The sequence below is a fragment of the Amblyomma americanum genome, chromosome 2 (genome assembly GCF_052857255.1).
Source record: "Amblyomma americanum isolate KBUSLIRL-KWMA chromosome 2, ASM5285725v1, whole genome shotgun sequence".
Taxonomy (NCBI): domain Eukaryota; kingdom Metazoa; phylum Arthropoda; class Arachnida; order Ixodida; family Ixodidae; genus Amblyomma; species Amblyomma americanum.
Genome location: NC_135498.1, coordinates 80606224 through 80622275, shown reverse-complemented (window position 1 = coordinate 80622275; position 16052 = coordinate 80606224). Strand labels below are relative to the sequence as shown.

Genomic DNA, 16052 nt, shown 5'->3' with positions numbered 1-16052 from the left:
AATATACACAAAAATTATTTACACAATAATAAGTATGTACAGGTTGCGCACGTGATTAGTTCATGATGAAGCTATAGAAACACACGCGCACAACACTATGTTCACTACAGCTGGAGTGGGGCATTCAGGAAAGTCACAACATTTATCTCTCTTCTTTTAGATACTCAAGAAGCACCAAAGAATCTCAACTTCGACGACTCAAGCGACTTGGACAGCCTAGACAGTGATGCCCGCACAGATTCATCACCACCTCCAGCGTCTAGTCTTGGGTTTTCATCTGGTCCCCTGACAAGGCCTCGCTTGGGCCAAGGCACGGGAGCCTTTTCCAATTATGTCAGAGCGAGGGGGGAACCTGACGGCCGCACCGCGCCAGCCTCAGACCAGAAGAATAGGGATAGCGACACCTTCACACCAAGTCCCGTCAATCCAGTGAGTGCAGCGTACACAAACCTTGTGGGGCTCGTTGGATTCAAGCCATCTAATGCAGCACTGGTGCAGCAAGGCAAGATGAGAGCATTGTACAACAATGACAGTTCACCGCTTGACGACTCTGGGAAGCGGCCTGACAGTTCTTCATCTGCGAGTTCAGACTGGGATGCCGGTCAGATGACGGTCCGTCGTCAGAACGGAAACACCAGTAGCAGCAGCAGTGGCAGTGCTCGCATGGCTGCACCCAGTGAAAATGTGGAAGCGGCGCCATCTGCAGTGTCAAGGAAGGTGCCATGTTTCGAGTCCCAGAGCAGCGATTCTGACAGGAACGACTTTTCACTGGACCGACCGCGGTTCGGTGCTGGAATCTCGCGGCCACCACCACCGCCTCTCGCCACACCAAGGACAAGCTTAGGCGGCCAATCCAAACAGAGCAGCAGACGCCCGAAGCAGACAACCGCTGAGCAGCAGGAGACATGCATTGAGATGAGCACACTGTTGAGTCCGACCTGTGGCAGCAACGAGGGACCTTCGCAGAGAGACCGGAGCATGCGGGACCACATCTTATCCCACCAGATGCGTCACTTCTCTCGTGCACCACCGATTTCAGATGTGTATCATGACCGGAACCTTGGCCTTGGCCTGGCGCCATCGCTGTCCAAAATTCTGGCGGACGACGGTGGGAAGTTACTCTCCGAGCGCGCTGAGGAAAACGGCACTGCAGAAGCAGTAAGATCGAGCTCTCCACCACCGTTAGTGTCGAGACGATGCAAGCCACCTCCGCCACCACCAAAGATTGCAGCAAAGCCGCACAGGCTGCAGAAGGGCCGGATAGGAGACATCATTCGTGGCTCTGTTGGAGAAAGCAATGGCTTTGCCTTGGCGCTCGATGCAGAAAAGGCAAACACTGCGGAAGAGCGAAAGCCCAGCAGTGAAAGCAGTGATGATGGCTCATCACAAAACAGAGACGCTGTGTCAACAGTGCGGAGAAAACCCAAGTCTATAGGTGCCGATGATAGCTCACAGACTGCAGTGTCGGAATGTTGAGTGACACTAAATGTGTGTGCGTGTGTGTGTACATGTGTAAGACTAACTAGATTGAAGCCCTATGAGCTAAAAAAAGAAACTGGACATTGTGCTTGTGCACTGTACAACCAGTGAACAGAATAGAGAAGAAGCATCACTGGTGGTGCTATCATTGCCATACCCTGTTTACAGGTAATGCAAGTTACTATGTTATTATTTATGTGAGTCTGTTCAATCGTATGCATGCAAGGCTAGCTGCCATGAGGCATACTGAATGTTGCGCACTGTGCTGAAAAAATAGTACACTTTTTCCAAACTCTGCACAGCTACAAACTATGCATATCCTGAGGTGCATTTCCTATCAACCCATTCCTGCATTCTGTTTTAAACCAAAGATGGTACCACCTATTAGTTTGGTAAGTCATGATGGCTGTTGTGTGCATGTGTTTAAAAAAAAGAGAGTCCTATGCAAAGAAACAAAGTCTGGATGATGGTGTTATCACAGTCCAAAACAAAAAGAAGACATGACACTGTTTTGTTCCAGGCTGAGTGTATTCAATGAATCTGCACCAACGTGTCCAGTTTAGTGTCCTGGAATTATCCACTGTGCATCACAGTTTTCCTTGGTGACACGATGTAACAATGAGCACATTTTTTGCAACTACAACTAAAAAACTTTAATCTGCTGTCTGCATATTGCCTAGAGATGAGCTTTGTGTGCACTGCATGACTGGTTTCATGCACTGTTAGCTTTCTCACGTTGACCCCCAAACGAAGCAAATTCCGTTTGGGCCGTATCTTAAGGGGCTGTAACTCAACATGGGTAGACATGCATTGTAATTTCTCTGACAGATGACGCTAGGCGTTGATCACTCCGATAGGCGGCGTGCGTGCACACGTAGCCGAGCATGGTGGCAATCCACCCCATTTCAAAGGGTATTGCATTACGTTTCTCGAGACGAGCGGCGCATTCTTCTTCGCTTTCTTCGTCTAGTAAACCAAACAGCTAATGCTCGTTACTTCAACGTCTTCCAGGCGGTGGCGGCCTTTTTTTTTTTTAGCACTTGCAATAATTTTGCAAATACAGTCGGCTACCGATAAATCAAACTCGAAGGGGACCATAAATTTGTTCAAGTCAGGCCAAATTAGAATTAATGTATGCCGTATCTTCCGGACCATACGTGTTCAAAAGCTGAAATTTTGCGCAGTGTGCGTGAGGGCTACACACGATTTAATATTTTAAGATCTTTTGCCGGAGCCGATAAAGCCTAGCGCGGCCGTCAAGGTAAAAAAAAAACGGGACCCAACTGCGCCAGTGATATTTTGCTGCGCTAAGTAACACTGCAAAATTAGCTCCGATATGCAATCAGTTTCGTTATACAACAAATGCTGCTGGCAGTGCTCAGAGCAAGTGTTGTTCAATGCTTGGATTTGTGAGCACATGCTCGAAACCTCAAATAGCGCCATGAGCGGCGAAGTGACACCAGCATCATTGAAGTCCTTTTTGGAATGGTTTCAATGGCTTCGAAAATACAAAAAGCCTTCCCAGCAGCGTTCAAGTTCAGTGTAGTCTGGCGCGCAAAAGGAGTAAAGGCGGACTGAGCAGCAGCAAACAAATTTCACGTGGATGAAAAAAAGTGCACAAATGTGGGCCGCTTCCCTGAAACATCTGAAGGAAACCTGGGATGCTTCCCGAGAACATCTGCGGAAAACCTAAATCCTTATTCAGCCGAAATTCGTCCCTGCAGACCATGCACCGGTTTGCGGACTATCTAAGCAGGAACTTTTTATTTTAAGCCAAACTTTGCCCCTGTGGACTATTCACCGGGGTGCGGACTAAAGTCCGGAAAATATGGCATACTTGACAGTGATTTGAATATATTAACTTTGAATAAAGTGGGCTTCGATCAATAAAGTCCACTGTACAGTCAAAAAGCACGGCATGCCATGACAAGTCGAGCATGCGCTCATGATTTCTTCTTGGGAAGATCTCCGTAATAGCGGGGGCAAAGCTATTCCTTCTATTACGCAAACAAACGTGTGCTCCATTCATGGTGTCTCACGGCAGCGAGCCTTGCACGTTGTTAAGAATGAAACACAAGAGGCCATTAAGCAACATTTGTTTATTTTTATTTCAGAAATCTCTTCATACTCATTCTTTGTTCTTGCATATATATATATATATATATTTATACAACAAACAGGATGAGGCCCAGCCTTCTTTAAATAAAAAAATGAATTTGTTCAAATACTCTGTGGTGTGCGCACTCTTAGGTCATTCTTCCAGCTTTGTATATATATATATATATACATATATGTTATGTGTAAATTCCTCTTTGGCTTTGTGGATTCTATGTTGTAAATGTGTTCTTCCTCGCACAAGACTTGGCGTGTAAATGTGATACGAAGCGTTGTGTATTAAAGTATCTGCCGCGGCCCTGACTTGTGTTCGTGCATGTTATCAGACTAGCATTTGCCACATGTAACAACACCAAGCTCAGTTATGTGACAGAGCAATTAAAAGGGCAACTCCACATTGGCATGGCTAACAAGAGGACCAATATGAACACCCATGTTACCTCACATACACACTGTATAAATAGCGCCATTCTCGCACTCGCAAATAAATAGCATCACCAATCAACTGCATGACTGTTGTAAACTGTTTAAAAGTGAAGCTGCATTTCACTATAATATGTAAAAACTAATAAGGAAAGGTGTTGGGTGGAGTGCCTCAATAAATAATAAGGAAAAAAGGGTCCAAACACCTAGACAGAGGGAAAGAATTGACTAAAACACTGCCCCAGCGAGGCCGATGCACCTGCAGCAGTGATGTGTGCTTTTCATGTGAAAAAGTTTATGTACCCAAAATTGGCTAGCTCCGAAGTTTTGTGCATAAATACTTCCATTTTCGTTTTAGGCTTGAAAGCTTCAAAATGGCAGCAAAATGTTTTCTTTGTCACGGTGAGAATCTTGCAAGATATTTTCTTTTCCTCATCTCCCAACTGACGGGTTTTCTTCGAGAAACTCCTTCAACAATGTGGGGCGATCCGTCATCACGCCAGCAGCTCCCATGGCAAATGCTCGCTCAAAGTCTTCTTTTTCATTAAGCACCCACAGGTAAGTCTGCAAAATAAACGTAGTCATCTATATTCATCACAGCTGTACAGCAGCAGCTTGTTAGCAAATCACGGAAAACCAAGTAAGCTGGTAACATTTGGTCACACCCTCAGAAACGCATCTCTTCAGCGAAATAACATGAAAGCAACCTCAGAATCATTTCAAGCTTGTGAATTTGTGAAGGCCCTACCATAATAATTACATGAGGGATAATTAGTACACTTATCTAAAAAACTGCACTCCACAGACTCCTTCAATGCACTGGTATGTTTTGTAGATTAGCCAAATACTTGAATTCAGAAACAAGAAAACTACAGGTACCAATCTGCAGAAAATGCAATTATTCAAACCTACAATGCCAACACACACATCAACTTCGACATTAGCATTTGTCCACGTGTTTGGAACTTGCTCACGCCCAATAAAAACAGTTCGCACAATATTTCCCTGAAGGCACGAGACGGCTCCGATGTCCCAATTTCCGAGCGCTCCGACGTCATGAATTCCTATTTCACGTCCGTATTTACCCAGGAGCCAACAGCAAGCATTGTTTCCGTGCCAAGTCTAAACTATGCACCTATGCCACCTGTTACCATCACAGCAGAGGGAATTTTAAAACTCATAGATAATCTAAAGATATCCACTCCCCCTGGACCAGACAACCTCCCTGCTAAGATTTTTAAAGCAACTAAATATTTCACGAGCCAAATCTTACAACTCATTTTTGCCCAGTCTCTTAACACTAGTCAGATTCCAGACGACTGGAAATTAAGCAAAGTTGTCCCAATTTTCAAAGCTGCAGATCGCTCCGACCCTCAAATTATCGACCAATTTCACTGACATGTATCTCTTGTAAACTTTTCGAACATATAATATACTCGCACATCGCATCTCACCTTGACTACAACCGTTTCTTCTTTCCCAATCAGCATGTTTCAGGGCAGGTTTTTCGTGCGAAACTCAGCTGTTCGAACTTACAACTGATCTTCACCTAAATCTAGACTCCGCCTTCCAAACCGATATAATTATTTAGATTTCGCCAAGGCATTCGATCGCGTCCCTCACCAGCGTCTCTTTTCCAAACTCTCAGCTCTGTCACTTGACCCGCTTGTCTTATCCTGGATCCACTGTTTCTTAACCAACCGCTTGCAATTCACCGTCATCGCCAGTCATGCATCTCAAACTACTAGAGTAATCTCCGGGGTTCCCCAAGGATCGGTTCTTGCTCCATTACTTTTTTTAATCTTCATCAACGATTTGCCATCTGGTATTTTATCATCTGTCCGTCTCTTTGCGGATGACTGCGTCATTTATCGCCGCATCAACAATAGCAGTGATCAGGAATTATTACAGGATGACCTAAGCCGAATTCAGAGTGGTGTTCCGACTGGCTAATGCAGCTCAACGTTTCTAAATGTAAGTTCATGCACATCTCACGTAAACGTTCGATTCTTCATTTTTCGTACTCCCTGAACTCCATAGCGCTGTCTCAAACTAATTCATACCGGTACCTCGGCATCGAGATAACAACCAACCTAACCTGGGCTAATCACATCACGAAACTATGTGCTAGTGCCTCCAGATCACTCGGATTCATCAGGCGATCACTTTCCATGTCCACAGCAGCCACCAGACAACTAGCATATGAAACGTACATTCGAACTAAACTAGAATACGCCTCAACAATATGGAATCCTCACCAAGCCTACTTGATAGATTCACTCGAAGCCATCCAGAATCGGGCAGCACGCTTCATCACCTCACAGTATAAATCTCAGCTCAGCATCACAGCGTTGAAATCATCCCTCGGCATCAAGTCATTAGCCTTTCGCAGGAAAACTTCAATTCTTTGTTTTTTTTCACAAACTGTACTTTAACTTTCCAGCATTTCGAGAAAACCTTCTACGAGCTCCGGTACGATCATCTCGTCGTTTAACTCCTTAAGCATACAGCGTTTGCACGGCTCCACCAATTATTTCAATAAATCTTTCCTTCCCAGTGCTATAGAAAGCTGGAATAACCTCCCTGAACACATTGTCATTGAGACTAATCCTTCCAGATTCAGACAGCTCCTAATCGACCATCTCAACGACAAATAATTTTTTCCTGCACCCTATGCCAGCTTCCAAGCCCTGCTAACTGACCATCCTGTGCTACTTCCAAAGTTGCAATTTGTTTTTGTTTATATTATATTTCTGCTACACTCTGTCATGACGTGATTATTTGAATTTGTTACTTCTGTCTTTTTTCGTCTTGTTCTACTTTTTTTTCTGTTCTATATTTTCTATATTTTTCTGTATTTTTATATTCCTTCTATATTTATATTCATTCTATTTATATTCATGTATGACGGCTGAACACCCCTGTACCACCCCCCCCCTTATGTAATGTCCCTGACGGGACCCTTAAGGGTTAATAAATGATGATGATGATGATGCTTCTGTGAAAAGCTGTTGTACACCACGAAAAAAATTAAACGCCTGTTCAAATTTCTGCAGGTAATTAAAGCAAGCCAAACAGCACTAGTGTCAATCACTACAGCACTACACTCTACTATGGGCAACAGGCAAGACTATGGATGCCAATTCAAGTATCTCGCAAATTATGCAGAAGATGGGCAGCCGTCTACAACAGACAACACAAACTCACCGGAATGCCTCGTTTTCGGAGGTGGTCTATCACAAACTTCCTCACAACAAACCTGTTGGAAAAAGAGAGAAAGCCTATTGATTAAGGAAAAGAAATGGAGACAGTGAAGCTTGAATCAGAATGATAACAGCCTTCACATGAATGAGCACCATTTAGCATTTACTATCACCATATTAATAGTAATAACTCAACCGTTATGGGACACACAGTGCACTGTACTTGTGTGCGTATAATCCATCCCTGCATATAACCGGCATCCCTAATTTCGACTCCCACCATAGCTGCGGCCACCGTATACCCGCAAACTCTTAATCTCATCCACCCACCTAACATTATGCTGCCTCCTGCTACGCTTGCCTTCTCTTGGAATCCTTAAGGACGCACACCTGGACTTGTGGTTTTAATACAGAGTGTGCCTTCTCCACAGAAGAGAACGCGCATGCACGCACACAAAAACTAAGTGGAACTTTATCTTTTATAACTGCTTTCTTTCATAAATGTTAAACTGCTAGCTAGGCTTGACAAATGATACACACCAGTCAAGCAGCCTGAAGAGGAACAGAGACCTGGGATGTTTCAACTGCTGCACCATTGTGGGATTCCTGCAGTGAGCCAAATAAAAAGATCAATTACCAATTACATGTTACACATATAGTTAATCATTCTTCCCAAATGAAAAAATTAGGTCTTGATTACAGCCATAATGTTGAGCGAAAAATCAACAAAAATAAGTTGACGCCAGTCTTCGCAAAGGTCTTATGCTTTTCTTCTCCCACAACTTTCGGCTTCATAAGTATTTGGAACCAACCATCCAGCTCAGCATCGAGAGAATGTGAACAAGTGTTCTGAGCCAGTCTGAGCACCACAGGTGCCTGCAATAAAACGTGCTCATTCAAAATAGCACCACACAAAATATGCAGAGGTTGTTGGGTCAGCTCCAACTGGTGGTGCGTATGGCCATCTTTCTACTTTCTGCAGAATTACGCCACCTAAAAGGATTGCTCAGTTACTTAGTCTCTCTCTGGCATCATGCTAACAAAACAAAGGAATTAAGGATCTCCTACAGTTTCCTTCGTTTCAGAGACCACTGTCTTCCTTTGCATCTTTTTCAAGAACAACGATTTCGACCACTCATGGTATTTCCGCAGTACACCGGGACAAAACACATGTGGACGTTAAGACGCAAGACACAAAGCTACTGTCCGTCTCTTGCGTTGCATGGAAGGCTTCGCTTGCATGCACTGCGGAGACACCGTACAATCAGACCAACTCTCTGAACTGTACTTTTGCCGCTGTTTCAGTTGAAAAAAAAGAAGAAAATAACAATAAAATCAAAGGAAGCTTGCCTTTTGGCTACTGAAGGCAGCAGAATCTCCAGGCAAGATTGCTTCAGCGGTACGAATGGCAGCAGCCCACTGTAAGTCAGCAGGAGGAGGTAGACCACGCACCGTGCCGAAAAGTAGAGCGGCACTCGTGGGTTCTGAAATGCACAAGGCAATGTGCAGCACAAAATGTGTTCACAATTTTGTCTATACAGGTAAATGATTGGAACTTTGAAGGTGTTTGCACAAGATAGAGTGACCACCTTTTGTCACTGATTCCAACAACATTAGGACATTTCTGCACAGCAGGCCCCAAATGAAACAACCAGAAAGTTTCTTTTTTTTTCAGCATAAAACAACTTAACATGTAGTACATTTTCCTAAAAGGTAATGCTCCTGGAATGGCTAAAGACTTAGGGAAAAAAGAAATAAGCACTAAATTTGTATACAAATGCAGAACATGATACCTGCAGAACATGATTGGCAGTTTGCACAAATGTTACAATGCACTGTGGCAACATATTAACTGCGCATTAGACTTTCACAGGAATATGCATAGGAGGTGTATATTCCCTAAGCCAGCACATTCTATGTGCATCATATCTTCATCTAAGGACAGCTGCACAAACATTCTAAATGCACCTGACTTGTAGTGTGCATTTTATAATACTGAACGATGCACACATCCTTACTATCAGCACATTCTGTATGTACCAAGACACTGCGTTTCTGGATGTATGTATGCATGCTTCTAACTAGCCAAAGGATGAGCTCAAAAACAGACAATGTTTAGCGAACAGGAAGGCATCTGGCCAACATCTCACTCTGGAGTGTACAGTTTAATCTCTAATGAAAATATGCTAAACATTAAGCTCCAGTGGCAAAGAGTTTAGTGCTGCAACAGGAGGTCGGCCCGAGCACTTCAGTGAGCATTTTAGAGCGTGCAGTTTGAGCATGAGGGGGTGCTGAGATCCTATACTGCCTGTGGGCAAAGCTTCTCCCAAGCCCTCGCAAATCACTTTAAATCGTCTTAACTGCAAATTTAAACCACCACATTACATGACTCCTTGCTGAAATTTGAACACAGTTGCATGGGCAATGCACACATTTTGGCATGTGTCAGAGACAAAAATGTTAAAAACGACATTCTTGATGGCAATATGCGCTCAAAACGTGTAGCAACTCACCAGCTTGTAACACTTTGTAGCAACGCTGTGATGGAAGCTTCCCCACACTGTGATGTCCTCTCTGTTGTACTCTTTGATGAGCTCATGCACCTGAAGAAAGGTAGCGAGGTTATGAAATTGGGCAACCATTTCTGCCTAGTAAACACTGTAAATTGGACATACATTGTTACAGAGATCACTAGCATCTTACCAACTTGAATTGTTAGTAGTGACACCTGACTAGCTTGGGACACCTGTTTAGGAATTTTGGCTTTCAATGCAAACCTTAGAGGAAGGGGGAGGGGGGGAAACCCTACTCTTCAAAAAAAAAAAAAATTGATTAATAAAGTGACAATTATGCAATATTCAGGCAGCATGTACTTTTGTGTGCTTATTTCATGTAAAGCAAGTCCTTATGCACTTATGCAATAGCATTCAAGAAGTTTTGCTGCAAAAGCTTGCTGAAATGCATGCCACTGGTTTGTCTTGACATCGCAGAATGCAGTAATGGTGAAATTATCATCCTGCCTATCATAGAAATTGAGTTATGAAGTTTTGAAGTGGCCACATCAGAAATGGGAAGAAAAGTTTGTATCCCTGTTTCTAGACTGGCAACGTAAAATGAAACCCTATAACTCAAATGCTATAATAGGCAGGGTGATAATTTTACCATTACTGCATTTCTTGACGTCCTGAAAAAGTAATGCCATGTATTTACGCAAGTTCCTTGCAGCAATATTTCTTAAATGCCAGAACGCCATCTCCAAAAACTTGCATAACATATTGCATAAGTGCATAACAACTTGTATTACGTGAAATTTAATGACATATTTAGAATCTGCAAGCAAAAATACATGCTCCCCCTGCAACAAAAACTTTTTTTTTTAAGGAGCAGGGTCTCCCCTTAGGTGTGTGAAACTCAGTGCACAGTAATTTGCTCCAAATGTAAACCTTCAGTGCACCTGTTACTACTGCGATGAGAAGAAAAAGTAACTTCTTCCTGAGGTTAACTGAAACAACTGCACTCGAGTCCTAGCAAATAAGTAGAAATAGAAAAAAAAAAACTCCTAGAATAGTCACACGAATCTCTATGTGAACACAACTATAGCATCACATTTTCCTGCATCAACCATTTTTCCCTGCAGTTGATCTCACTTATAAGTTGTGCACCGTAAACCTTGTTGACAAGCCCCCTGCTCACACGATTTCCTGGTTCGTTCATATGCTCAACACTGTGAGCAATAAAACTGTCCCACAGAGTTCCACTGTATTTCTCTCGGTTCGAATTTCGTGACTAACACGGTTTTCTAGCAGATTTGCTCACAACTTTGCCAAATTCTCGCCTCAATGGCAATTTCAGCGCCAAAAAGAGAAGGTGCTAACACATTAACTGGCATGGCCTGAGAGAATGCAATATGAAGGCTATGAGCACAGCAGCTTCTCTGCAGTGCATGGTTGCAAGAGGGTAAAGCATCCCCCCCCCCCCCCCCCCCCAAAAAAAAAAATCACAAATGATAACAATGAAGTGGTACTGGTTATTTCCAATATTGTTGCCACCAGACGAGATGCACTGGAATGTTTCTTCTGCACTGTGAGCAATGTAAACGTGGCAAAACATCTTCAAATACAATAAAATGTGCTCTTCAGACCTTGCACCAACGAATGCCAAATGACATTTTTAGAAGCTAACACACACATCTCTCTGCACTATCTTCCTGAGCCACATTTGTGAAAACTTTGGTGGCCTTGAATTATACGTTTTCCCATATAATGATCTTTTTTGCTCTTCCTGGTTTGCTTTTCTTATCAGCATAACAATAAGGTTCTATGGCATAATTTACAGCAATAACCATGTGCATATCTAAGGGAATACAACAGCACAAGAAAACAAGGATAAGAACACGCAATAGACAGGACGCCGTTCTTGTGCCATTGTATTCCTTTAGTTATGTCTCTGCACCAACTAGCTCGAACTAAAGTCTTGCTGGAGCCATGTTCTGTTTCAGGTGCCCAGAGCTGTCAAGTGCTGTAGCAAAGCTGCTCACCTTCTGGACAAGCTTATCATTGTTGGTTTTGATATCAATGTTGACAGGCACACTTGGGAAGAGGGTGAAAATGTCGCTGAGCAGCGGAATCTTGCGATCCTCACACACTGGACCCGGTGCACCTGAAACGGAAAACAATCGCAGTGTTACACTCTACAATCGCAGCGTTACACTCTACAATCTGGGCTATGACCACTCTTTTGAGCAACAATTGTCTTTTTCCATTCTGTGCGCAGATAACGAAGGATCAGCGAGATTATCTTTTACCAATCGATTCCATCAGGGCACATCCACCCCAAGATTTAAATCCTCAACTGTAGTTATGCAGCAACAATACTGTATGTGGATACTGAAGCAAATCCCAAGTTTTGTGAAAATTTCACACTGGTTAGTCTAACAGCTTTCAAAAGGTGCTGGGGAACCACAGCATCTTGGCTGCGATTCCATTTTGCCTGAAATGCATGCAAAAAAAATAAAGAGCATGGGAATGAAAAGCCACTTCAGAAATACCCAAATTTAATTAATCATGAATGGCTGCGTGGTGAAACAAGTCTGATATAAGCAATTACAGTATAATCAGACTAAAAATGAAGAGTGGTTAAAGAAAAGTTGGGAGTTGAAGCATGCATGGATTTAGGCCGCGAGGAACTCTAAAGGTACTGCAAGGAACCCAAGGGTTTTGCAGAACCAAGTTTGAGAACCCCTGAGTTAGACCAATGGTCCATTTTCACACTGGTACCACAGCATGTGGCTCACAGTACAGCTTTGATGTGCTAACATCTCCTCACTTGCTTTTACTAACTCATTCAAGAGTCTTACTGCAAAAGTCAGTCCTACAGTACACTACCTGCTCAAGTTAACAACTAGGCAAGAAAAAAAACTGCCCATAAGAAAATTATGCCTGGGACAGTATAATAGAACAAATCAAATCAAATTTTTGTAGTACATCAAAACTTGTTACACAAGTGAAAATACAATTCCATCTCCATTTTATTTATTTATTTATTTTCCGCTATTTGTGACTGCTAAAGTGACTCCTTGCCCCAGATTCTGTCTTTGGCATAGGTTCAAGCCTTTTCAGTGGTAGGAGCTAGCGTGGCTCCAATTAGGTTGATCACAAAGAACAAAAGAAAGAAAAGAATAATGAATTCGAATCAGAAGGGAATCATTATATTATACTAGCAAAGTACTTATTTAAGAATTTCTCTGAGCAATTTTGTATCAAGGTGGCCACACACTATTCTAGCAGCATGCTATTTACTAACTAGAGTGCCTTAGAGATAAGCATGAAAAGTAGGCCAATAGCATCTGAACCTGACATACCGACAGGATGTTCTGCAGCACATCCTGTTTTCAACACATTTTTCATCTTTTCCGTGCACTTTGGGTACTCTAGTACATTTATGCATGATTTGTTTTTTTACCTGTGGCAATAACACCAGTACAATAACCCAAAGTACTTCCTTTTTTTTTTCACCACTTCAAGAAAAAAAATTACAAGTTAACAAACAGCATATTATCAGTAATACATGTAGAAGTAATACCATATGTATCATGTATCACACTATACAGCACAAACACAAAAAACATACCATTGCAGAAATCGACATGTAAGCTTGGCTTCAAAAGTGGCAACTCCTGGAAAGAACGCAGAGTAGAAGTGCTCTTTTGAAACATCAGTCACTTTTATGCTGGCTGTTAAAAGTGAGAAAGTAACACAACATAGGGACGACTGCTACTTTGCAAGGTGCGAGTGTAAAAACAGAAAAAAAAAGGCAGCACAATGCAAAAGGCATTTAATTTCACCTGACATGGCATAGCTAAGAGCTCGAATTAATTACAGGTATGGTGAAACAAACTATAGCACTTTCAGACACGCATTATGTTATATAGAGAAAAATCTGAAAATTTGTGCGTATATCTAGAACTCCCTGCTTCACAAAAGCAACACGAACAGCACAAAAACCAAGAATTCACGCACGGTGCACTCGTCAGAGAAGAAAGAAGTGACAGCATCAAGCTGCGCTACCTAGGCATCCAAAGAAATTTGCAACGATTATCTTAATTTTTTGAAGAACGATTATTTTTTCTAGACGTGAAATGGCTCTGCTATTCTGTCCACCTACGATTTAAAATGTAGCCAGCATCACTGACCTCATTAAAACAGCACTAGACATTTCAAGAAAAATTTTAAACACCAAATGCAGTCACAGATGACATGTCGCAAAGAGGTAACCGCACCTCTGACAATATTTGCACAGAGTTAGCAGCCTGTAAAATAAAAATGAAACAGCTCAGTTGATTACATATTTCATTATTTCCGAAATGAACAGGTAGAACTTTTCATACTAGGCCACCTAATTAGACAGGCATATGCGCCAACCCTTGCAAGCAAAAAGTAAAATGAATGACACTGCTGTGGTGAGCATAACCCACATCAGCAACATGTACGCATTTGTGCACCTCTCCGGCGTCACCCCTGCAGCGCCAAATAAATGCTGCTCATTCTTGCCTCAGCCCTGTGCAACTTCAGACACAACAACAAATACATGAGCTTCTAAAATTACAGTGCTCACCTAGAGTAGTTAATAAGAATGAATTACTATAGAAAACGAACTTACATTTTTTGTATTATGTATTCTCTGCTTAAACACGTGGCAGATTCATTTGCCATGAGCTTACTGTTTTTTGGGGTCGGTACTACAGCCATAACAAAAACGGGTATGCTAGAGAATATACTGCGTCAAGCATCTAAAATTAGGTCATGTCACAGCTATGTACTAATTTTTATTGTCAGTCATAAGGATGCACTATAGCCTTCATAATCAACCACGCATATTATTCTGGAACTTTTCAAACTTGGCAGCAACCAGTACAGTTGAATCTCATTAAATTGCACTCGCTTAATTCGAACTGCTTGTTTACTCAAACTGGCACTTAATTTGATGTTATTAACATCAAGTGTATTAAAAATCATATTTCAACTAATGTTTCGTTCCCTTCAGGTCCGAGTAAAGAACAGCTGACTCCACAATAAGAAACTAGCAAGCCAAGATCTCCGAAACAACGCCTTTTCCACAACGACAGTGGGAAATCGTGCTTCAGCGATCAAATCGAACAGGTTGCTCACGTCATAGTTCAGCTCGGATATGCTTTTGTCCACGCCAGCGCACCGCAGCAGACCCGAGTCGTGGCAGACGACCACTTTACCATCCTTTGTCAGTTGCACGTCCAGCTCGATGAGCTCTGTGCCAACCTTCAGGGCACTGCCGAGAGAATCCAAATTAAAATACGCCTAGCTGACAGATTAACGGGGAACTCGCATTCGAGCTATACTCACTGCTTGAACGCTGAGATTGTGTTCTCCAAATTTTCCGCCGATCCTAGACAAAGAAGGGATCCCGTTAAAGGTAACATCACTACAATAAACATTAAACTATACCACGGAGCCGGATCACAACGAAAGCGAACTCACCGCCGCGATGACTGATATGTCGACAGGGAAATTTCAGCTGCTTTCTTCGATGCAAAAGGTGCGGGTATTTGAACAGTATCACCGACGTTACTATGTAGCCGCCCAGGAGCGTCACTGCTAACATATCTGCGGAGAAAGATGCCACAAAGAACTCGCACATAATCGTTCCGGTTATTTCGATCGTGCGTGGGCGATTATTCTGCTTTCCAAATTTCAGACGATCCCCCCCACAGTGGACTCGCACTGCTATTAAAAATGTTGCACGAATGCAACGGTTATCTACCGCGCGATTATCTAATATCTGTATATCGCACAACGAGCGTCACTGGAGCAATATGAGGGAATGAATTACGAGAGATTACATACCAGGCATGTTTGCAGAGTACCTGGACTTGTTCAGTGGCAGCAGCCCAGCAGCAGCGTCGAAAAAATTAGGCAGGTACGAAGACATCACCAGGCGGGGGATGTGTTTACGTCGGCTAGCTGAATCAGCTGGTTTGACAGTCCAGTCATCGGCGTCCCGGGTGCGCACGGCGTTTTCTGCCAGGCCCGATGGGCGAAATGCTTTCACGGGGATTTCTGCAGCGTAACGCAATTCATGCGTCGCCGCCGCATGGATGGTAGGTGAGGGAGAAAGCAGCCAGCAGCACACGCAATTTCTGTGCAGCGAATGGGAATACGCGGAGCGTAATAAACAAGACGTCGAACGGACGATGCGAATCTGGCTTCACGCTTCGCATCCTGCGGCTTTATTTTGGCTTCACCACACGGCTTGACGTGTGCCGCGTTGACGCGCTGCCCACGCTGCGCATTAATATTA

The 16052-nt window shown here is 43.0% G+C and overlaps 2 protein-coding genes across 2 annotated transcripts in view; one reads left to right on the top strand and one right to left on the bottom strand.

Annotated features, from left to right (window-relative positions):
* Positions 1-3366, top strand: part of LOC144121497 (tetratricopeptide repeat protein 28-like) — a 104077-nt gene extending 100711 nt beyond the window's left edge. The window contains exon 27 of the mRNA XM_077654727.1: positions 161-3366. Within this exon, the coding sequence (XP_077510853.1) occupies positions 161-1476 (1316 nt within the window). The 3' untranslated portion in view covers positions 1477-3366. The remainder of the gene's footprint in view (positions 1-160) is intronic.
* Positions 3367-3564: 198 nt separating this feature from the next.
* Positions 3565-15683, bottom strand: LOC144121499 (lysophospholipase D GDPD1-like). Its single transcript, XM_077654731.1, has 11 exons — positions 15599-15683; positions 15233-15358; positions 15098-15140; positions 14888-15023; positions 13350-13395; positions 11758-11879; positions 9734-9823; positions 8571-8704; positions 7761-7826; positions 7225-7276; positions 3565-4581 (listed from the first exon to the last, which is right to left on the bottom strand). Exons 1-11 carry the CDS (start codon positions 15681-15683, stop codon positions 4450-4452), a joined length of 1032 nt encoding a protein of 343 aa, XP_077510857.1. The 3' UTR covers positions 3565-4449.
* Positions 15684-16052: the final 369 nt, after the last annotated feature.